The sequence below is a fragment of the Prionailurus bengalensis genome, chromosome X (genome assembly GCF_016509475.1).
Source record: "Prionailurus bengalensis isolate Pbe53 chromosome X, Fcat_Pben_1.1_paternal_pri, whole genome shotgun sequence".
Classification (NCBI taxonomy): Eukaryota; Metazoa; Chordata; class Mammalia; order Carnivora; family Felidae; genus Prionailurus; species Prionailurus bengalensis.
Genome location: NC_057361.1, coordinates 46,798,155 through 46,822,513, shown reverse-complemented (window position 1 = coordinate 46,822,513; position 24,359 = coordinate 46,798,155). Strand labels below are relative to the sequence as shown.

Genomic DNA, 24,359 nt, shown 5'->3' with positions numbered 1-24,359 from the left:
GGTGTTTGGGCCCTCATTGTGTTGGCATTTGGAAGAATTTCAGAAACACGGTGTATGTTCATACCCAGGTCTTAAGTAGAACGCTGCATTTGGTGAATCAGTTTGAAAGTGATGAGAAATCCTAGAAAGTGCATTTGCTTGCATTCTTTCACTGTCACTGTTGGAACTCTGGGCAGTGTGGTGCAATTTTTAAGAATGGATGCTTGAGGGGCGCCTGGATGGCTCAGTCAGGTAAATATCTGACTTCAGCTCAGGTCATGATATCATGGTTTGGAGTCCGAGCCCCGCATCGGGCTGTTTTCAGCATAGAGCCTGCTTTGGATCCTCTGTCCCTCTTTCTCCGCCCCTCCCGTTTGCTTACTTGTGTGTGCTCACACGCTCTCTTGCTCTCTCACTCTCTCTCAAAATAAAATAAACTTTAAAAAATTTTAAACACACAGACAAAAAAAAAGAATGGACACTGGGAACAGTTCTGCCATGAGAGTTATTGGGACCTTTACAATGTTACATGTGCTTTCCAAGTTTACCACTCATGCCCTGTCCTACCTTTTTATCTGTGCTTAGATTACAAGCTTAGGCCATCCTCCTTTCTGCTTTGCTATGTTGCTTTGTGATCCCAATTTGGGATCACAATTGGGTGTGTGAAAACCATTCTATGTCAGGAAGCAACTATATTTTTTAGCAGATGTTGCTGTCTTTGTCAGATTGTCGTGTATAGGACAAATAGCTGTGATGAAATGTAGTGATTTTATTTTAGCAAGCCTTTTTCCCCTGGAGGAATGGTTCTTTTTCTGATCAAAGAAAACTACAAATTAGAACAAATTACTTTCCCATCTTAGTTGGTATATTTTCTTTAGTGTGCATTATAGGAATGAATATTGGGTAGTATGGGAAATAAGTGTTACCTAATGAGCAAAGCTACATCTTAAAGAGTATTCAGTTTGGAATTCTAATTCTGAGAAAATAACATTTCATCTTTAAGTTGGTTAATTCTGAGCCTCCATTTGTGTATCAAGTTTGTTCTTTACCCCTTGGGCAAAACAGTATGATATACTCTACTAGGTTTGTATGATGCCTGTTTTGGGCCCAGCCTTTGTTGAGAAATCACACACATCCTTCTATTTATTGATATTTGGTGTATCAGTGAGACTTTGAAAAGTATGATGTATACTTTCAAAGGAATTAACATATATATACATGTTTTAAAAACTTCTAAGATTCTCCATTTCCAGAGACAACCACTGCGATTGTTTGTTTTTTTTTAACATTTATTCATGTTTTAAGAGAGCACAAGCAGGGGAGGGGCAGAGAGAGAACAAGACACAGAATCCAAAGCAGGCTCCAGGCTCTGAGCTTTCAGCACAGAGCCTGATGCAGGGTTTGAATTCATGAACTGTAAGATCATGACCTGAGCTAAAGTCAGACGCTTAACCAACTGAGCCACCCAAGTGTCCCATACTGCTACTGGTTTCTTTTAAGGATTCATTCTAATGTACATTCTGTTGTGGTCTTAATTTTGTTTTTGCTTTTTTAGAGTTAAAGAGGATTTGTTGCCAGGGTCTGGTTCATAGTGACTTGGTATTTACCTGTGCAGAAAGCATTTTGATATCATAGGAAGTGGTGTAGAATGATATGAAAGGGACTATTTGAAGAATTAAGAAGGTATACCAGTGAGGCATAGTTTGAATAAAATATTTCCAGAGGTGATGATGTACACTAAAATTTCCAAGAGAATGTTCTTTTCCCTTCTCGAGCTGGTACCTAGACTCTTATATTTGTTCTCCATCCTTTCTTGGATTCTTATTCATTATTGGTTGGTGGACTTGCCTCTCTTTTCCCTCTTAAGAATAGCTGCAGCCAGAATTGATCTCTTGAAAGGGCAACTGATAACTTATAAGTAAGAAATATGAAGGCATTTGGAGCCTTGGGCTTCATCCTCCTGATTGTGTGTGTGTGTGTGTGTTTAATGTTTATTTATTTATTTTGAGAGAGAGTGTGCACGTGAGCTGTGGGGGGAAGGAAAGAGAGAATCCCAAGCAGTCTTCTTGCTATTAGCATAGAGCCCGATGTGTGGCTCAATCTCACAAACTGAGATCATGACTTGCGCCGAACTCAAGAGTCACTTAACCAGTTGATCCACCCAGGCGCCCCTGATTCTGTGTCTTATAAGACATCTGAATTCTGCTAAGAAAGGAGTAAAGGCAGTGTAGCTGCTGTGACTATACTGCTTATTCTGCTGCTACGATGATTTGGACAAGTGGTTAGGACTTGGAAGGAAGAGTGGGGGAGAAGATGGTATCTAATTCTTTCATGTGCTTTATACACAGAAATACCCACCCAGTGCAACTACACTACACTTTGAATTCTATGCAGACCCTGGGGCCGAGGTCAAAATCGAGAAAAGAGTAAGTCTCATGATAGACTTGTTCTGATAGAGTCTATCATGTACTGTAACTGGGGTTGACTTTTTCTAGGACTCCTCAGTTAAATGAGGGAATGGTTTTGAGCTACATTGCTGCCCTCCCAATTTATATACATCTACCAGTTTCTTAGGAATAAGTGTTATTGTATGCCCTGCTCTGGTAGGTTTGGATCTTACTTATGTTGGAGCTGGCGAAGGATAGGACTCCTCTATGGTGTGTTGCCATGATGTGCATTTTTCTTCATTTCAGTTGGGAATTCCAACATGCAGTTTAAGTCTGGATAGTTATCACTCAACTTTCTCTACTTAAGCCCGTTTGCAAGAAGTCTATATATTGCTTACAGGGTACTGCTTCAATTATGTGATCATTCCATATTCTTTGAGGAAATACTAAAATTATTTTTGTTTAGAAGTAGCTTAGTGAATAAGATCTTCTTTTTGATCTATAGCATAATGAATAATCCTTATAGATTAATGACTCCTTGAAAACAGTTGTAATGCATATTTGGAGAGTGAAGCCATTTTCATGGATTTTGTCTTTGCTATGAATACATGATCTGTAGGATAAGGAAGAGAAAAAGACAAAAAAAATACAAATACAGAAAACACTGGTGGTTGCCAGAGTGGAGGTGGGTGGAAGGGTAGGTGAAGCAAATAAAGGAGATAAAGAGTACTGTGATCAGCACTAAGTAATGTGTAGAAATGCTAAATCCTTATACTGTACACTTGAAACACTGTATGTAAGTTATACTTCAATCTAAAAGTGACAAACTTTTTTTTAAGGAATGAGGAAGAATATGAAATGTGTCTGTGCATTATATTTTGATACTATTATCTTCAAAGAAGCTTTCTTGAAAATATTCTGTATATAAAATGGATATTTTGGGGCATTCTAAAGTTGCTTTGACTTTAAGAGCATTCAGTTAGGCTTCAGCCTAGGGTGGCATCTTGGTTTTCAGACGACTCTCTTGCAGTCTTATGGCAGGGCAAGCTGAGGTATTACAGTGACTCCTAATAACTCTCCTATCTTAAATTTCAGACGACTAGTAACACACTACATTATATTCACATAGAACAACTTGACAAGGTAAGAGGAATTTTTTACTATTGGCTAGTTTCCTAACATTCAGTTTACTTTTTGTTCCTAACCATTTTTTTTTTCTAATGTAGATTTCAGAAAGCCCTTCTGAAATCATGGAATCTCTTACCAAAATGTACAGCATTCCTAAGGATAAACAGGTATGGTAGGTCCTAATAATTATCTAAAGGGTGTGGTTGTTATCCATATAGATTAATGATGTGTGCTGGGCTGAGAGACAGTATATCAGAAAGGATCATGGGTAAATTAGTTAGCCTCAGTGAGCCTTAGTTTCCTCATCTTTTATGAGGCCGACACCTACTAACTTCCTAGGTCCTTATGAGAGTTTGGGTAAAACATAAGCTGCCTTACCCACCATGTGAATCTAATAAGTGTTAGTAGCTTAACACTTTGCATGCCAAAGAAGAAAACATTTAGTTGTGTTATTTTTTTCTGTTCATTGTTATAGTAATAAAATATTTGATTTGATTAATTACAATCTGAACTCTTGCCAAATGTCTTCAGTTTGTTTCCTGTCAGTATAGTGATAGTTCTTGGCTTATGTTAGGATATTAGGAGTCTCTGAGCCTGTGTTTTGTGGCACTCATTTTGTCAGCTAGCCTCAGAGTGGAATTGTTCTGTTTGACACCTTAACAAATAGCAACTATAAACCATTTAACAAATATCCCAAGAGGTAAGATTTAACCTTCAGAAAGTATAGTCCCCTTTTTCATTGATTGCTAATTTAGGTCTTGTATCTTTACAGATGCTGTTATTTACACACATACGGCTGGCCCATGGTTTTTCTAATCACAGGAAGCGATTACAGGCTGTTCAAGCCAGGTTGCATGCTATATCTATATTAGGTAAGAGAATAGCACTGTAATTAATAGGCCCTGATTTGGCAATTTAGAGATAAATTCCTTTGAGCTTCATCTGTCCTTGATGCTGTGAGGCTTATTGTAGTTACTTTAAGTGGCAAGTTAAATTGTAAAATTGCCAGCATTTCTAATGTTCACCATATTCATCATTCTTCAGCTCCTTAATGTTGTATTAGAAAAAGGATATACTTACAGACATAGCACATGGGTTTAGTCTTGATTTTTGTCCTTTTCTTGTTTTGATGGGTGTTCAGGTAGCCCTCTCCCCTGGCCCCTAGTCTTCCTCTTGCCATTTCATCTTCCTCTTCTGTCCCTTCAGTGGTATAATTTTAAGTCAGAAGGTATTTGTTAAGAAGTCAATACTATGCATTTTACTTTTACTGTAGAGTGGTAGAGTGGAAAAGGACACTGGTTTTGGAATCAGTCCTGGGCTCTCATCCAGATTCTGCAAATGATTAGCTTATGGGTTATGCTTTTGGCCTCAGTTTCTTCATTTAATACTGGGACAACACTTCCCTTATAGGCTAATATAAGGATTAAATGAAAACCTATAAAGCACCTAGCATGGCAGACACATAGAAGGTATAAAATGATAGCTGCTATTAATATTACCAGCCTTAGTATGTTATTGTCTGCTCTTTTAAACTATGAGTTCCTTGAAGTGAAATTCCTGCTTTTCACTTTGTATTCAACACCTAGCATAACTTCTGGCACATTGGTGGGTATGTTTTTGGTAAACTAAATGAATTATGTTCTAATCCCATTAGTTTGCACTTTAGGAGACTATGTCTACTGTTACTTCTGTGAGGGATTCTTTGAAAGTGGATTATAGATATTCTCAGCTTTTATTCCACATGACATACAAGTTTCTGACTTAGTCTATAGTTGTCCAAAATTCTTTTCTTTACAGCCTATAAAGTGTTGCCAGTGAAAAACAGAAGCACATGAAGAGACTAAAATGGAAGTCTATCTCCAGTGTACAATAGTTGTTATATCAAGTAGTGATGTGCTAAAAAACATTAACTCTTCACATTCTTTTCATACTTCCATTTTCCCAAAATCCTTGCTCATGACAACCGATGCTAATAATAGGAGGATCTGTCACTTTGGAGGGTATTTAGGGCTTATCACTATATTTGATCAGTCCTCTAGAATTCAGTGATTCTGTCCTCCAGTGCTGGTTGGAAGGGAATCTTTTCTTAGAACCAATAGGTGCCAAAAGGTTTGTCATTGGGCAGTGGCTTGACCACTGCCTTCTTGCCTAAAGTGTTTATTTCTCCTTTTGCAGTGTATTCCAATGCCTTGCAGGAGTCCGCAAACAGTATCTTGTATAATGGGTTGATAGAGGAGTTGGTAGATGTCCTTCAGATAACAGATAAGCAGCTTATGGTAAGTATTAATATTCTCCTGTGTGTGTCAGGCTTGTGTGTATTTATTTTCCTTTTGGTTTTTCCCAGGGGTTGAGAATGAACCCCAAGAGAGAAGCTTGGCTCTTTTACTTCTTCTTCTTTGGATATTTACCTACAGAGTTAACAAGTGCTGGATATTCAGTGTTCTCAACAGACCTCCATCTCCCCTAAACAGTCAACAGTAGAATGAGTTAAATTTTGGAATATTGTGTATTAGCAACTTGGCTCACATCCAATGTTTAACACATCCCATGTTTGCCTTCTACTTTCTTAGGAGATTAAAGCCGCGTCTTTACGAACATTAACATCAATTGTCCATTTGGAGAGAACTCCCAAACTCAGCAGTATTATTGACTGTACTGGAACTGCCTCTTACCATGGATTTTTGCCTGTACTTGTGCGGAACTGCATCCAGGCCATGATTGGTAAGTTTTGATGATTGTTATTTTAGGCAGCAAGAACTTTACCCTTTTGCTCGTGAGTCTTTGTTTAACATCTTGCCAGCTTAATATCACATTCTCAGCTTGCTCTTTTTCTGTCTCTCCCAACTTCCCTTATAGATCCTTCCATGGATCCATACCCTCACCAGTTTGCCACTGCTCTCTTCTCTTTTTTATACCATCTGGCCAGCTATGATGCAGGTGGTGAAGCCTTGGTCTCCTGTGGAATGATGGAAGCCTTATTGAAGGTGCTCTACTTTTTTTAAAAAATAACATTTGTGGGGAAATGAACTAAGAGCAAGTATAGACTTACAAGTTTGGAATGGTTCACAGTGAGAGCAAACAGCATAAGAAAGCTTACCCAGAAAACGTTATCCTTAATTTTTCTAGTTTGGCATTCTAGTTATCTGTCTCATTAATAACTTTTAAGAGCAGCCATCTCCATTATTAAGAATTGATCAAAGTCCAGCATGGTGTGATAGTCAGAAGACCCCAGGTACGAGTCAAGACTAGCTACATCTTCTGATGACCTTAGGCTGTCACCCTAAAGAAAATGTATGTAAAGGTACTTTGTAAATTGTGTTATTAAGGTAATAGGCTTTAGTGTGTGCTGGGCACTAGACACCAGCTTTTTTTCTCCCTGAGTATTTTATTTAATCCTGAAAGGTAATTTAGGTCCGCATTATCTCTGAAGGATGAGTCCCAGAAGTGATAGACTTGACGAACACCTGTTTTTTCTCCCACACCTCCCCGAGACCCTAGACTGCATGTTTCTATAAAAGTATATTCACAGTTTTGTGTTTTTTTTCAGTTGATTAGCTTTGCCTCCTTTTCTCTTCGATAGGTCATAAAGTTTCTTGGCGATGAACAGGATCAGATAACGTTTGTCACCAGAGCTGTCAGAGTGGTTGACCTCATCACCAACCTGGACATGGCAGCTTTTCAATCCCATAGTGGGCTTTCTATCTTCATTTATAGACTTGAGGTATTATTATATAAGGAGCACTTAACATAGACCCTACCCAGTAAGATTTGAGCCTAGGAAGTATCCTAATAACCCCCAAAGAGCCATCTTAGCCCTTTTCTGTTTTTAGAAACCAATTTTGTAATCTGCCTTTGACATTCTTTCATTATAATTATTTTTAATCTCTGATATATATGTAGGATTTTCTTACTACTTTTCCCTTGATTGTAGCATGAAGTAGATTTGTGCCGAAAAGAATGTCCATTTGTGATCAAGCCAAAGATCCAGAGACCTAGTACTACACAAGAAGGAGAAGAAATGGAAACAGATATGGATGGTAATGAACACTTATTAAGTCAATATATTTGTGGTTGGCATTTTCCTATCATCCAACCCTAATTTTCATTCTTCCTTCTTATAAATTCTAAAGTGCACAACTGATTTGATTATGTATTTGTATAAATACAAAACTATTTTTCTATATAAGTGATTTGTATGTTGTTTTTCATGAGGATAATTGTAAATGGGGGAGGCACAAGTTGTTGGGAATAGAGATGGAAGATGAAGCAGATGGTAGAGCAGCAGTAGAGCCCCTCTGTTTTATTTCAAGACTTTAATAGGTGTCTTCTAAGTATTGATTCATTATCTTCTTATTCCTGCTAAAATGTAAGTTCCATGAGATCAGGTACTGTTTTGTTCACTGCTCTATTCTTCAGCAGTGCCTGATACATCGTAGGTGTTTAAATATGTGTTTGGGGAAAATAAGGAGAACGTAGACTCTAAAATGGGCTCTTTTGAAACTATCAGGCTATTTTGAGAAGGATGAGGAGAGGTGAAAAATTTGTTGAATAGGGAACATGTTTTAAATCATAAAGTCAAAAAGATAGGTGGCCTAATAGTCTTAATCTTTGGGTTCATCATCATGTGTGTGCTTTTTTTTTTAAACCTCCCTACCCTCTCCATGCATAGTTAATGATAATAGTAATAAAAACAAAAAACTTCTCCAGAACAGCTTTCTTAGAATTTAAATTGTTATCAACCAATCCAGGTGATTCTGATGTGTTTGTAGAGAAAATTTCCTATTCAACAAAAACGGGTTACAAAATCATGAGTTGTGCTTCCATGTATATAAGTAGGCACAAATGGGAATGTTTATGTATAAAAAGATTGGAAGAGGGGTGCCTGGGTGGCTCAGTCGGTTAAGCATCCGACTTCAGCTCAGGTCATGATCTCACAGTCCGTGAGTTCCAGCCCCGCATCGGGCTCTGTGCTGACAGCTCAGAGCCTGGAGCCTGCTTCAGATTCTGTGTCTCCCTCTCTCTCTGACCCTCCCCCATTCATGCTCTGTCTCTCTCTGTCTCAAAACTAAATAAACGTTAAAAATTTAAAAAAAAAATAAAAAGATTGGAAGAGTATTTAAAAATGTAAACTGATTTATTGCTAGTGGAGCTTTATTATATTGTACAAGTTGTAAGAAGTAATTTTGTATCATGTACTTCATTAAAATTCCAAAAAGCTCTGCCTGCTGTCTGCTACCCACCAGTAGTATATGAAATTCCATGTTTTACTTACCACTCTTTTTCCTCCCACCACATTTGGTGGGTAAGAAATATTGAAAGGGATTTCTTTTGAAGGATTGTTTTTAATTTGCATATCTTAACCCATGACGTTAAATACTTTTCTATTTGTGAAAAGTTTACATTTTTATTTTGGGTCTCAATATTCTAATCTAGTCTCCATTTTTATATCATTCATCTCACCTTAATGGGAAAAAATTTCTCAAACTATCGTTCTTTTGGTGGTGCCTTTATTCTAACTAGTTTCTTTATCATAACTTTTACTCTAGTTGCAGATGTGACTATGGAAAGTAGTCCGGGCTTATCCATCTCTATGGAGCACCGGCTAGATGTTGACTTAAGGGCATCAAGTTCCAGCAGCAGCACTAGCATCTCCTCTGGCTCTGGACCTGGCCCCCGTCCTGGTGTGTAGACAAGTAGATACATAGTCTTTCACACTGAATTACTAAACTAGTAAAGAAGGTGCTTTGGGAATAGCTTTAGTGGTATATTTTGAGGATTGCTTCTTAGGACTGTGCATGTTACTGTACCATTCTGGTGTCCATTTTCTTATATTAACATGTATTTCATACTTCTCCAACTGTTCACACATTGATTATTTTATCAAAGCAGCCATATCAGAACACAGATAATATCTAAAACAGTAACTGAGGATCAAAAAGTTAATCTTTTTACTTTGTGGTTTTACTTCAGGCTTTTAATTTTAGCATTAGTTTTGTGTAGGCCTCAGTGATTTACTTTCCCAATTTCAAAGCTTAGTAAGTATTCTTCCCACCATTCAGAGATGTCACTTTGAATGCTAGTGTTGATATAGTGTATATGCGTCTCTTAAAAATTTGTTCTATGTGCCTGTTCAATCTGGTCTCATGGTGAACTCAACATAATCCTCCATCTTTCTCCCTTGCCAGGAGTTCAGTGTATTCCACAAAGAGCAGCACTTCTCAAATCCATGTTAAATTTCCTCAAGAAGGCCATTCAAGACCCTGCTTTCTCAGACGGCATACGACATGGTATTTGATTTTAGATACTTTCTTGAAGGATGTTTGACTTTCTCAGAGATTAGTGATTTTGATACTTTCTGATGTTACTCTTTTTTTGTAAGACAGGCTTAAGAAAAGGCCTGCCATTTTGAATAGCCTTTAGTCATTTAGTGTCACTTTTCCTAGACCTAAGGATTCTAGCCATTTTCATAATGATTCACCTATGTTTTTCCTTTTTCAGCTTTTGACTCTGTGCTCACTTCTGGCCTGCTACTTCACTTTGTCTGTGTCTGTATTCTTTTATTCTTTGATCCACTGTTAAGAGGCTATTTCATGGACAAGGAATAAATAATAGAATGTGAGGAGGAGACAAGTAGAAACCATTAGACTGGAATCAGCACAAGAGTTTGTTTACCACAGTGGTGGTACACATAATATATTGCTCCATCAACCCTACCCATCAAACTACTCCTGGACTAATCATATTCTCCTTGATGTTCACTTTTCTTTTCTCTTAGTGATGGATGGTTCTCTCCCTACCTCCCTGAAGCACATCATCAGCAATGCAGAATACTATGGCCCATCACTCTTCCTCCTAGGTAAGTGGTGTTAATAATTGGTTATACCAAGCTGGAATGACCTGCCAGTTCTCTGTATATTTTACATTCTTGCAGGGTTTTATTGTCCACATTTGTCCACTGTGTGATTATGTATCTTTCTAGTTAGTGATGAAATAAAGATCAGAATTCAGTTTCAAATATCCATTTCTGGAATGCCAAACATACAGTATGTAAGCAATACGTTATAAACCATGTGTGATAAGTACTGTTATACATTTGTGCCATACTTACTGCTGCAAGTGTGACTTTTTCAATGGTTAGTCCTTAATCTTGGTCCAGAAAATTCAGTCAGCATGGTTTCCATTCTTAGAATTGAATGTCAGACCCCACAAACTACAGTATAGAAAATCATTTCTCACTGTAGAAAATGCAGTTTCAGAAGCTGTGGATACTTTGTATTTGTAAAAACATCTTTGCAATTTTATGTTGGCAATACTTTGAGTATTGCTGTTGTTAAAACCTCATTTTTGTTAACTGGCATTTATTGAGTGCCACATATTTAGGACAGTGTTTGAGATATTTAGCTTCTAGAATTCTTCTTAAAACTAAAGGAATGGGGACGCCTGGGTGCCTCAGTCATGTAAGCATCCGACTCTTGATTTCCACACAGGTCATGACCCCAGGGTCCTGGGAACAAGCCCCATGTCGGGCTCTGTGCTAAGTATGGAGCCCGCTTAGGATTCTCATATTCTCCCCCCCCCCACCCTCTCACTTCGTCTCTCTCTCTCTCTCTCTCTCTCTCTCCCTCCCTCCCTCCCTCCCTCCCTCCCCCCCCCCTTTTCCTCCCCCTCCTTTCTCTCCCCTTCTGCCCCTCTCTCCTCATCCGCAGTCTTTCTCTAAAATACAAATGAAAGAAATTAAAGGAATGTAATGGGAAGTGTAGAAATAGAGGAAACCTCCTTGTACCAGTAACACATGTTTTTTTGATAATTTGGGATGTCTGGAGGGAGTAGTTTTGGCTACTTCAACTTGGTACTTACTCCCCTGCTGAAGCAAATTAGGATTTTTAAATTTAAAGTTTATGTCCTATGACCTTGCTAGATTCACTTTGTAGTTTATAGTTGCTTTGTTTTTATTTTTAAAGATTTTTTTCAAGTTTATTTATTTTGAGAAGAGAGCACATGGGTGATTGGGGGAGGGGCAGAGAGAGGGAGGGAGAGAATCCCAAGCAGGCTTCATGCTCAGCACAGAGCCCACACCCTGGGATCATGACTTGAGCTGAAATCAAGAGTTGGACACTTAACCGAGCCACGCAGGCACACCCCCATAATTGCTTTGTTAATTTCTTAAGCTATTCTATACAGTTTTGTCATCTACAAATAGTTCTTTTTTTATTTTTTTTATTTTTTATTTTTTTTTGCTTTTTATGTCTTCGTGCATTGGCAAAGATTTCCAATACAGTGCTAAATAGAGGTGGTGAGAATGGGCCTTTTTGCTTTGTTCATGAACTCAAGGGAAAAGCATTCAGTATTTCACCATTAAGTTTGAGGTTAGCAGAAGGTTTTGTTCCTCTTTGTCAGGTTGAGGAAGTGTTTCTTTGTATTATAGCAACTCCATCTTGACATAGACTCCCTCCCAAGGTTAGGTTCATATGACAGAACTCATGACAGCAGCCTTTTGGTAAGATTGAAGATTTGTTAACACAGGTAGAGAAGTCCCAAGTCAAGATGCAGAGAAGGATGGCTCTTTCTGGAAGGAAACCCCAGAACAGAGAAAAGCCAGGTGCACAGGCATCTTATAAAGAGGAAGTTTAAAGGAGACAGCAAGAGGACACATGTGGGGTGTGGGCGGGGAGCAAGTGAGGCCTCTCAGAATGACGCAGGAAGCCAGAAATGAGACTTAGAACACTAAAGCAAACATTAGTGGAGGGCAGAATTCCTTCTCTAGAGTCCTGATTCATCCCTGATGTTTGAATTAACATAGCAACCTTCCTGGATTCCTATAAATAAACTTGTACTTGAGAGGGACCAGATTTGCAAAGCCAATTTAAAATAATTAGTCCAACAATTACTGTTTTAGCTCCATAAGTGATACTACAGCCTTTCACCCCAGGCAGAAGGAGAGAGCCAGGAAACAAAATTAATGGGGTTTTGAGAATCTCTTGGCACATTTTTATAATATAGTTGGATGTTTAGTTCTTTTATTTTGTTGAAGTATTCTGGATACTTGAACCTGTATATTAGCCCACATGCAGCAGGAAGTCCCATTTAAGGCACAAACACCACCTTAAAATAACAGTAGATAGTTAAATGCCAATCTTTTTACCAACTATCATAGCAGCTAGACTCCTTTTTCCCTCATTAAGGGCTTCTAAGGCTTGAGGTGTTTGGTTTATATGGTCGGCCAGTTGTGCCATTGTTGAGATAGTCTCTATGAAAGGTATCTGTGTTACAGAATTAAAAACACCTAAGGTGCAGCTCAATATAATAGATAAAAAGATGGCCCAGTGCTCCCTTTTGTGGCAAAACTCGATGAAAGTGCTAGACATTCTGGTTGAAACTAGGGTACCTGGGTACTAAATGTTCATAGGACACAGGTCATCGTATGGGTTAGAAGGAAGCAGTTGATGGAGTAGAATGTATGACTTTGCTGAACAGGAGTTGTGTCATAGATCCAGTAGCCTAAGGTGGTTGGAAGGTGGAGTTTCTAGTGGCCAAATTATATCAGGGAAGACATGCAAGGGCAAAATAGTCTCAACGTGGTGGAGGGTATCATTGTGTAGACTGGATTGGTGGGGGAAGCTGGAAGGGCATGAAGGAAGTCAGTGAGGAAGCATCTGGTGAGGTTGTGAAGTCTTGTTCAACAACTATGTGCTGAAACCAACCAAATAAGGATTCTGACTCCTCCCAAATTCAGCCTCTGGCCCTTTTACCCCACTTTTATACCCAACTGTATCCCTTTTAACTTTTCTAACTGCCTTTTCTTCTCTCTCACCGTCTGTCTTAGTGCTGCCACATTTTAACGTGTTCATGTCTGCTTGTGCTCTATTCCTAGTTTAGCTGATGCCAACACTATGATGGTTATTATGGACTGCTTAACCGGAGAGGGTGGTAGGTAGTCAATATCAATACTGAAGACCTTCAAGGGGACAAGAGTTACTTATATAACTGATTGCCTGGGCTTGGGCACCTGTTAACATTGCTAGAGTTTTAGTGCTCAGGTTACGTTCTCTGTTAATATTACATAAATATTGTCTGTCAGGTTGAGGAAGATGGGAAATGTTGGTACAGTTATGGTGGAGTAATGGAAAGTGAAGTGTGGGACTGTCAGATAATGAGGCTCTTGGAATGGTGACAAGTGATGTGGCCACCCATTACAGGTGCAGTTAATATTTGGGGGTGTCACCACTGAGCCTGGGACTACCAGTTGTACTGAAATCATCATCTAGGATGCTGGGTTGATAGGAGTGCTGGCCTAGCCCAAAAACTTTAACGGAAGGCTTTATACATTTGAGAAATAATTACAAAAGTGACTGAATGTCAGTATGACATTGTGTCTAGGAGTTATAGAGTAATTTCTTACAGGGAACTGTGGACTGATTGAATATCCCCAAGTAATTGAGGTCATAGCATGGGCATAGAGGAGACCAAAGAGTGTGGCATTGATTGAGTTGAAATGGTAGATTCCTAGACCCAGGCCATGAGCCAAATCAGGCATTGCCAGGCCAACCAGAACCAGAATGTTCCAAAGTATTTTCAGATCTGTTGTGGTCTATAGGTCTTGGTGTGGTGGAAGTGCCCATTTATTATGGAAGTCACAGGTATTGTTAACCCAGATTCTATAGTGGTTTGCTGTTCGTTATCTCTCTAATAGGGTGGATTAAGAGCTAGTCCTGTTTGAGAAGGTTAGTACTGGGAACTAATCTAAGATCTTCCTTTCCTCTTTAGAAGAACCATAAAATTATAGGTGTGGGAACAGGCAGGCACCAAGACCTACATTTCCTACCAAGAGGGACCTCCAGTTAACCAACCTTTGAAACTATTATATTGGGAAAGGTCTTCAGCAAAGACCTTCTTTTTGTGGCATACAGAGTAGTCTTAGAAGGTGAAGGCCTTCAGTTTTCAGTGGATTCCTTTGTTACCTAACTCAATACAGGCACCAATCTAGCATAGGTTGCACCAGGATAAAAAAGTCTTTAAGTGAGGAGGGATTGATTCTATTTAGGTATTACAGATTCATAATACATATACATTCATATACAGATTCACAAAAGGGAAATTGTCCCTTTTGTGGCTAGAGAAGGAATAGAGAGGTCCTTGTTGAGGATTTTGTTAGGATGTCCTGTGACTTAAAATGTTGACAGTTTAGGATAAGAAAAAAGTGGGCAAATAGAGACCAATTCAGTAGACCGTTGTCCATTTCATAAATTTAAGAGCATGTCTGTAAGTAGATTATTAGGTTTTTGTATTAGGTCTGCTGTCTGCAGATGATAAGTTGGAAGTCCCAGGTGGTGCCTTGTTTGTACTGCCCATGCTCAGACTGAATGGATAAAATGTGTACCCACATCAGAGTCAGTGTTATCTGGATGCTAAAAGGAAACTAACATTTAATGCGGCCTATATTAAGTGTTGGTAGTAGCATGGCAGGAAGGGTAAACCAAGAACAGGCTTGTATAACACTGAATCTTTGTGAGGGCATAGTACTTGAACCAGCAGATAGGGACAGTGGCTCGATAAAATGAATTTCCCAGTCAGAGAAGGGGTGTTCACCCCTTTGTATGTATTCCCGTTGACTATGACACCAATGGCAGGACGTTGTGCAAAGATCACATTGGGAGGCTGGAGCTTGGGCCAAGGCCAGTAGCATTGGATGCTGTGGCATTTAGCCCAAATTTTAAACGTTCCGGGACTGCGATGGCTGGAGGTCTCATAGGGCCTGTTGAGCCACGGGCAAGGAACAATATCTGAACTTATTTGAAAAGTATGAAAAAGTCAGTCAGCTATGAGCTTCCTCTGTGGCAGTCTTGGCATGAGTGGAGACATCAGACTTCAATTCTAATATGCAAAATTTGAGCAGCAATATATTCCCAGTGTAGAAAGCCCTTTGGGCACCATCCTGAATGTGGTAACTTTTGAGCCCATTGACCAAAAAACCAATAAGGCCATTAGCTATCATCCAGGTGTCTATAAAAATGTGAACAATGGTCATACCTTTATTGAGGTGTGTCCTCCAGTACTAGAATGACTGCAGTCAGCTGTCTAGTTGGGCTGACTCTTGAGCCCCATCCTTTATCAGAAGTGACCTGGTCATGAGTTAGAAAGCGACAACTTTTCCAGCAGGCTCCATCACATGTAATTGGTGTTATTGCCATCTGTAACATAAATAGACTCCCTTTCTACTGGATTTCCTACTCAATAAAGGTTATGTACCTGTGCGTTTAAGACAAAAGCCTGAGGCTGTAAGTTCACACTTTGACTTATTTTGGACCTTTTAACTGTAATTTACTTTGTTTGCTCTTCACATTTTAAAAGATGTTTCAAGTATTCAATCCACCCTTTAGTTGTTTTTGGCAGAATGATTTATTCATACAACTATTGTGCCTTTTTTATATTGAAGAATTTTATATGTTGATGAATTTTTTGTGACTGCCAGTGTTTTTCTTTTTTCTCAAGTCCTGTGTCTTCTGTTAATTTTTTTTTCATATTCTGAGTCTTAATTTTCTTACTCCTTTTTTTGTAATAGTTATTCCTATATTTTATTGACATCTAAACTTTAAAAATTTCTCAGTTTATCTTCTGCCAAGCTGAATAAAATAAGACCTTCAACCTGCCTTCACCCCTTTCTCATCATTTTCTTTGTCTTCTTTTTTTAGTAACTCTTGATTTTTCCTTTCTGATTCATTTTAATTTTGTTGGAGTGCATCTTTGGGTAATTTTTAAAGTGTTATACTTCTTTTACTTTCAGAATTTTTTAGGCCTTTCTCCATTGTCTTCTAATGTTACATAGTGTAGATAACCATGATGTTAAACTGGTTCTTGTTCCTTTGTAGGTAACTTCATTTTCTCTATTCTTAGAGTTCACAAATTTCACCAGGATGTATTTCATTCTGTTTCTTTTCAGTATTCTCTCATAGCACTTGGTTAGGCCCTTTATAATATCTGAATATTTTTTTTGCTTCAGGAAAATTCCTGAATTTGGTTCCTCTTACTTACTCTGTCCAGGAAGCCCTATTATACAGCTAGTAAGCCTACCACATTGATCGCATGTCACTTCCTGAGAGAATCTCTCTATAATTTTTCAAGATGCCTACTGAATTATCAAACTTCTTATTTGTTACAAACTTTTAAAATTTCTATTTCCTTATTCTTTTAAATTTTTATAATGTTTATTTTTGAGCGAGAGAACTAGCAGGAGTGGGGAAGGGGCAGAAAGAGAGGGAGACACAGAATCTGAAGCAGGCTCCAGGATCTGAGCTGTCAACACAGAGCCTGACATGGGGCTCAAACCCACGAACCGCAAGATCATGACCTGAGCCAAAGTTGGACACTTTACCAACTGAGCTAGCCAGGTGCCCCTCTGTTTCCTTATTCTTAAGGGACCCTTTGTCTTAACACACCATGGCTGTTTTATGGGTTTTGTAGATTCTAGTTTCAATTTAATCATTAATTTTTTGAGGGTTGTCTTTCATTATTTAACTCTCAAGAGTCAGTTGCTAGGTCCCATATGGAGCCAGTTGGATTTTGGGTGTTTCCTTTTTTAAATTCTAATATTTGGTCATCTGTTAATTTTAAAAGAGGGTTTAAACTGTCAGATTGCATTAGTAGCATTATGACATAGCCTTTTAGTTAGACCTCTGGAAAATAAAAATTTGATGTCCTAGTAACCTCTAGTAGAACATTAGTTTTAGTTTATGAATACTAAATTTTAGTGACCCCTTGGAATTAAGACATTTGTAAAAAAAAAAAAAAAAAAAAAAAAAAGATCTACGGAAGGGTGTATTATATACCAGTAGGAACCCGCAAAAGGACTTAACTTTTCCATAAGTTTATAGCCCATCACAAATCCCAAAGACCATTGACAGCTGTTGGTCCCCAGTAATTGTCATGTATTTGCCATTTCAATGACATTTGGAATAGATGAGTGGTGCTCTATTCACCATCTTAAACTGATAAAATCCTTTGGTATCATTTAGATCTCAGGTATCAGCATTACAAGTTTGTTTTACACATGGTTTATTAATATTGTGTGCGTGTGCACCTCTTTGTCAGGTTTTAAAATAAAAAATTTTAAATCTCGTAAAATGAGCTGGCAAGCCTTGTCTTAATGGCTCTTAGGTTTAATAACACTCCCATCTAAAACTTTTGGTTCAGTGCCTTTCTGTTACTTGGTATTTTTACTTCTAAAAATTCTTGTGGCTATTGGTGTAGTCTCTTTTGCTATCATTTCTTGGGAATCAATTTTTATGACATTTTCTTACAAAAGAAAGCATTGCATTTCACTCATTATTAACATACAGTTTGTAAAAGAACTTTATTGTTCTGAACCCGGTTAGATCCTTTGTTTCATTGCTGACATATTGCTTGCTTTTCTTAGATTACCCATAAGTCTGTAAGCTTTTTCAGTCTTTTCAAAGGGCTAGATATTGGTTTTAATTATTCATGCTATTTGCTTGCAGTTTCACTAAATTTTGTGGTTTTTTTTTCAATTATTTCTAGCTTCACTTTTGATTACCTTTTAATGTTAAATCTTCTTGAGCATTGATATTAGTCTTTATATCACTTTTTTTTAACATTTATTTATTTTAAGAGAGACTGAGCACAAGCAAGGGAGGGACAGAGAGACTGTAGGGACAGAGGGTCCATCCAGAGTGGGCCCTGGGCTGACAGCAGAGAGCCCAAGGCAGGGCTCAAACTCATGAACCATGAGATCATGACCTGAGCCGAAGTTGGACACTTAACTGACTGAGCCACCCAAGTGCCCCGACAGCACATTTAAAATATATTGTCAAAAATTGGTCAGAATAGGGGCACCTGGGTGGCGCAGTCGGTTAAGCGTCCGACTTCAGCCAGGTCACGATCTCGTGGCCCGTGAGTTCGAGCCCCGCGTCAGGCTCTGGGCTGATGGCTCAGAGCCTGGAGCCTGTTTCCAATTCTGTGTCTCCCTCTCTCTCTGCCCCTCCCTCGTTCATGCTCTGTCTCTCTCTGTCCCAAAAATAAATAAATGTTGGGAAAAAAAATTTAAAAAAAAATCGGTCAGAATAATACCTAAGAACTCTTAATGCTAATGGTATTTTAAAATTGGTGAAAGGCTTTTTAGAAGACATTTTGTCTGTTCCATCAGTTACGTTTATAATTACCTCAACCCAGCAAACCCCTCTCCCCAATTTTAGATATTTTTTCTGCTTAAATGAACAAAAAAGGATATGCTTTTAGGCTTATCAGTTCTCACAGTTGTGGACTAGTTTATATCCACAGAGGTTCATGTATTTAGGGGAATGGTATGCAGCCAGTCAAATTGAATGAACTACAGTGACTGGGAAAAATAAAGGAGTATGTATGATACGTATTATAATTTAGAAGAAATAGGTTATATAGCAGTATAACCTCATCGTTATAAAAATATGTTCATTAAATCTTAGTGTTTTTGTTTTTCATTTATATATTTAATAAAACTACATACTTTTAAGATGAAGAGCATGATCTGGTGGTATACATAGCAAAGTGATTTCTATAATCAACCTAATTAACAAGACATCCACATAGTTACTCTTTTTTTTTTTTTTTAATGTTATGAGAGTACCTGAAATCTCTCTTGGTATATTTTTCAGTATTCAGTAGGGTATTCATAATTATTTTTATGCCTGTACATTGCCCATAAAAATCTTGAAGGTTTGTCACCAAATTCTTAAGTGATCTTTTGATGAGCAGTGAAGTTTCATTTCAGAGACATTTCATTTGTTGTATATATTGAGTTGGTTTTTTAAGCCTTTGGAGTTTTGTTAATACCTGTAAAGAATCTCCCACTTTCTCATATTTCTTATCTTTTTTAGCTACTGAAGTGGTGACTGTGTTTGTATTTCAAGAACCATCACTGCTCTCCTCACTCCAGGACAATGGATTAACAGATGTCATGCTTCATGCACTACTTATCAAAGATGTGAGTCCTTTTCTGCTTTTGTGTGAAGATTGCTCTGTACGTACCCCTCCCCACAGAGGATGATACAGAGACATACACCCTACTATCTCTTTGCAGTACCCTGGTCAAAGTTTCCTGGCATCTACATCTGAATTATTTTAGATGTCTTCAAACTCACTTTATCTTCTCTCTAGGTTCCTGCTACCCGTGAAGTCCTTGGCTCCCTCCCAAATGTATTTAGTGCACTCTGCTTGAATGCCCGAGGTCTTCAGTCATTTGTACAGTGTCAGCCTTTTGAACGTCTTTTCAAAGTTCTTCTGTCTCCAGATTACCTCCCAGCCATGCGAAGGAGGAGGAGCTCTGATCCTCTTGGTAAGTCACCAGGATTTATCTCATAATTGGTGCCAATATTTTAATTCTATTTATTTATTTATTTACTTATTTATTTATTTATTTATTTATTTATTGTTAGTTTTTTTAATATATGAAATTTATTGTCAAATTGGTTTCCATACAACACCCAGTGCTCATCCCAAAAGGTGCCCTCTTGAGTACCCATCACCTACCCTCCCCTCCCTCCCACCCCCCATCAACCCTCAGTTTGTTCTTAGTTTTTAAGAGTCTCTTCTGCTTGGGCTCTCTCCCACTCTAACCTCTTTTTTTTTCCTTCCCCTCCCCCATGGGTTTCTGCTAAGTTTTTCAGAATCCACATAAGATTGAAAACATATGGTATCTGTCTTTCCCTGTATGGCTTATTTCACTTAGCATCACACTCTCCAGTTCCATCCACGTTGCTACAAAGGGCCATGTTTCATTCTTTCTCATTGCCACGTAGTATTCCATTGTGTATATAAACCACAATTTCTTTATCCATTCATCAGTTGATGGACATTTAGGCTCTTTCCACAATTTGGCTATTGTTGAGAGTGCTGCTATAAACATTGGGGTACAAGTCCCCCTATGCATCAGTATTCCAGTATCCCTTGGGTAAATTCTTAGCAGTGCTACTGCTGGGTCATAGGGTAGGCCTATTGTTAATTTTTTCAGGAACCTCCACACTGTTTTACAGAGCAGCTGTACCAGTTGGCATTCCCACCAACAGTGCAAGAGGGTTCCCATTTCTCCACATCCTCTCCAGCATCTATAGTCTCCTGATTTGTTCATTTTGGCCACTCTGACTGGCGTGAGGTGATAATCTGAGTGTGGTTTTGATTTGTATTTCCGTGATGAGGAGCGACGTTGAGCATCTTTTCATGTGCCTGTTGGCCATCTGGATGTCTTCTTTAGAGAAGTGTCTATTCATGTTTTCTGCCCATTTCTTCACTGGATTATTTGTTTTTCGGGTGTGGAGTTTGGTGAGCTCTTTATAGATTTTGGATACCAGCCCTTTGTCCGATATGTCATTTGCAAATACCTTTTCCCATTCCGTTGGTTGCCTTTTAGTTTTGTGGGTTGTTTACTGTGCAGAAGCTTTTTATCTTGATGAGGTCCCAATAGTTCATTTGTGCTTTTAATTCCCTTGCCTTTGGGGATGTGTCAAGTAAGAAATTGCTGCAGCTGAGGTCAGAGAGGTTTTTCCCTGCTTGCTCCTCTAGGGTTCTAGTGGTTTCCTGTCTCACATTCAGGTCCTTTATCCATTTTGAGTTTATTTTTGTGAATGGTGTAAGAAAGTGGTCTAGTTTCATTCTTCTGCATGTTGCTGTCCAGTTCTCCCAACACCATGTGTTAAAGAGACTGTCTTTTTTCCATTGGATCTTCTTTCCTGCTTTGTCAAAGATTAGCTGGCCATACTTTTGTGGGTCTAGTTCTGGAGATTCTGTCCTATTCCATTGGTCTGTGTGTCTGTTTTTGTGCCAATACCATGCTGTCTTGATGATTGCAGCTTTGTGGTAGAGGCTAAATTCTGGGATTGTGATGCCTCCTGCTTTGGTCTTCCTCAAAATTACTTTGGCTGTTCGGGCTTTTTGTGGTTCCATATGAACTTTAGGATTGCTTGTTCTAGCTCCGAGAAGAATGCTGGTGCAATTTTGATTGGGATTGCATTGAATGTGTAGATACCTTTGGGTAGTATTGACATTTTGACAATATTTATTCTTCCAATCCATGAGCAGGGAATGTTTTTCCATTTCTTTATATCTTCAATTTCCTTTATAAGCTTTCCATAGTTTTCAGCATACAGATCTTGTACATTTTGGTTAGATTTATTCTAGGTATTTTATGCTTCTTGGTGCAATTGTGAATGGGATCAGTTTCTTTGTCTTTCTGTTGCTTCGTTATTAGTGTATAAGAATGCAACTGATTTCTGTACATTGATTTTGTATCCTGCAACTTTGCTGAATTCATGTATCAGTTCTAGCAGACTTTTGGTGGAGTCTATCGGATTTTCCATGTATAATATCATGTCATCTGCAAAAAGTGAGAGCTTGATTTAATCTTGGCCAACTTTGATGCCTTTGATTTCCTTTTGTTGTCTGATTGCTGATGCTAGCACTTCCAACACTATGTGAAACAACAGCGGTGAGAGTGGACATCCCTGTCGTTTTCCTGATCTCAGGGGGAAAGCTCTTAGTTTTTCCCCATTGAGGATGATATTAGCTGTGGGCTTTTCATAAATGGCTTTTTTGATGTTTAAGTATGTTCTTTCTATCCCGAAGTTCATGAGGGTTTTTATTAAGAAAGGATGCTGAGGGGCGCCTGGGTGGCGCAGTCGGTTAAGCGTCCAACTTCAGCCAGGTCGCAGTCTCGCGGTCCGTGAGTTCGAGCCCGCGTCAGGCTCTGGGCTGATGGCTCAGAGCCTGGAGCCTGTTTCCAATTCTGTGTCTCCCTCTCTCTCTGCCCCTCCCCCATTTATGCTCTGTCTCTCTCTGTCCCAAAAATAAATAAACGTTGAAAAAGAAAGGATGCTGAATTTTGTCAAATGCTTTTTCTGCATCGGTTGACAGGATCATATGGTTCGTTTCTTTTATTAATGTGATGTATCACGTTGATTGATTTGCGAATGTTGAACCAGCCCTGCATCCCAGCAATGAATCCCACTTGATCATGGTGAATAATTCGTGTTATGAGCTGTTGAATTCGATTTGCTAGTATCTTACTGAGAATTTTTGCATCCATATTCATCAGGGATAATTGGCCTGTAGTTCTCTTTTTTTACTGGGTCTCTGTCTGGTTTAGAAATCTGAGTAATACTGGCTTCATAGAATGAGTCTGGAAGTTTTCCTTCCCTTCCTATTTTTTGCAATAGGTTGAGTAGGATAGGTATTATCTCTGCTTTAAATGTCGGGTAGAATTCCCCAGGGAAGCCATGTGGTCCTGGACTCTTATTTGTTGGGAGATTTTTGATAACTGATTCAGTTTCTTTGCTGGTTATGGGTCTGTTCAAGCTTTCTATTTCCTCCTGATTGAGTTTTGGAAGAGTGTGGGTGTTTAGGAATTTGTCCATTTCTTCCAGGTTGTCCAGTTTGTTGGCATATAATTTTTCATCGTATTCCCTGATTATTGCTTGTATCTCTGAGGGATTGGTTGTAATAATTCCATTTTCATTCATGATTTTATCAATTTGGGTCATCTCCCTTTTGTTTTTGAGAAGCCTGGCTCGAGGTTTATCAATTTTGTTTATTTTTTCAAAAAACCAACTCTTGGTTTCATTGATCTGCTCTACAGTTTTTTTAGATTCTCTATTGTTTGTTTCTGCTCTGATCTTTATTATCTGTCTTCTTCTGCTGAGTTAGGGGTGTCTTTGCTGCTCAGCTTCTATTTCCTTTAGGTGTGCTGTTAGCTTTTGTATTTGGGATTTTTCTTGTTTCTTGAGATAGGCCTGGATTGCAATGTATTTTCCTCTCAGGACTGCCTTCGCTGCATCCCAAAGTGTTTGGATTGTTGTATTTTCATTTTCGTTTGTTTCCATATATTTTTTTAATTTCTCCTCTAATTGCTTGGTTGACCCACTCATTCGTTAGTAGGGTGTTCTTTAACCTCCATGCTTTTGGAGGTTTTCCAGACTTTTTCTTGTGGTTGATTTCAAGCTTCATAGCATTGTGGTCTGAAAGTATGCATGGTATGATCTCAATTCTTGTATACTTATGAAGGGCTGTTTTGTGACCCCGTATGTGATCTATTTTGGAGGATGTTCCATGTGCACTCGAGAAGAAAGTATATTCTGTTGCTTTGGGATGCAGAGTTCTAAATATATCTGTCAAGTCCATCTGATCCAATGTATCATTCAGGGCCCTTGTTTCTTTATTGACCGTGTTGTCTAGATGATCTTTTCATTTTGTAAGTGGAGTGTTAAAGTCCCCTGCAATTACCACATTCTTATCAATAAGGTTGCTTATGTTTGTGAGTAAATCTGTTATATATTTGGGGGCTCCCATATTCGGCGCATAGATATTTATAATTGTTAGCTCTTCCTGATGGATAGTCCCTGGAATTATTAAATAATGCCCTTCTTCATCTCTTGTTACAGCCTTTAATTTGAAGTCTAGTTTGTCTGATATAAGTATGGCTACTCCAGCTTTCTCTGAGTTCCAGTAGCATGATAGATAGTTCTCCATCCCCTCAGTTTCGATCTGAAGGTGTCCTCAGGTCTAAAATGAGTCTTTTTGTAGACAGCAAATAGATGGGTGTTGTTTTTTATCCATTCTGACACCCTATGTCTTTTGGTTGGCGCATTTAGTCCATTTACATTCAGTGTTATTATAGAAAGATATGGGTTTAGAGTCATTGTGATGTCTGTATGTTTTATGCTTGTAGTGATGTCTCTGGTACTTTGTCTCACAGGGTCCCCCTTAGGATCTCTTGTAGGGCTGGTTTAGTGGTAACGAATTCCTTCAGTTTTTCTTTGTTTGGGAAGACCTTTATCTCTCCTTCTATTCTAAATGACAGACTTGCTGGATAAAGGATTCTCGGCTGCA

At 38.6% G+C, this 24,359-nt stretch overlaps 1 protein-coding gene across 14 annotated transcripts in view; it reads left to right on the top strand.

Moving 5' to 3' along the window:
• HUWE1 (HECT, UBA and WWE domain containing E3 ubiquitin protein ligase 1) overlaps positions 1–24,359 on the top strand; it is a 166,300-nt gene that overhangs the window by 61,665 nt on the left and 80,276 nt on the right. For all 14 annotated transcript variants that reach the window (XM_043570269.1, XM_043570276.1, XM_043570266.1 and 11 more), the window contains 14 exons: positions 2,328–2,405; positions 3,462–3,509; positions 3,593–3,661; positions 4,267–4,366; positions 5,670–5,770; positions 6,065–6,215; positions 6,351–6,478; positions 7,075–7,215; positions 7,426–7,531; positions 9,041–9,175; positions 9,680–9,781; positions 10,270–10,350; positions 19,361–19,467; positions 19,641–19,818. In XM_043570269.1, the coding sequence (XP_043426204.1) occupies positions 2,328–2,405; positions 3,462–3,509; positions 3,593–3,661; positions 4,267–4,366; positions 5,670–5,770; positions 6,065–6,215; positions 6,351–6,478; positions 7,075–7,215; positions 7,426–7,531; positions 9,041–9,175; positions 9,680–9,781; positions 10,270–10,350; positions 19,361–19,467; positions 19,641–19,818 (1,525 nt within the window). The remainder of the gene's footprint in view (positions 1–2,327; positions 2,406–3,461; positions 3,510–3,592; positions 3,662–4,266; positions 4,367–5,669; positions 5,771–6,064; positions 6,216–6,350; positions 6,479–7,074; positions 7,216–7,425; positions 7,532–9,040; positions 9,176–9,679; positions 9,782–10,269; positions 10,351–19,360; positions 19,468–19,640; positions 19,819–24,359) is intronic.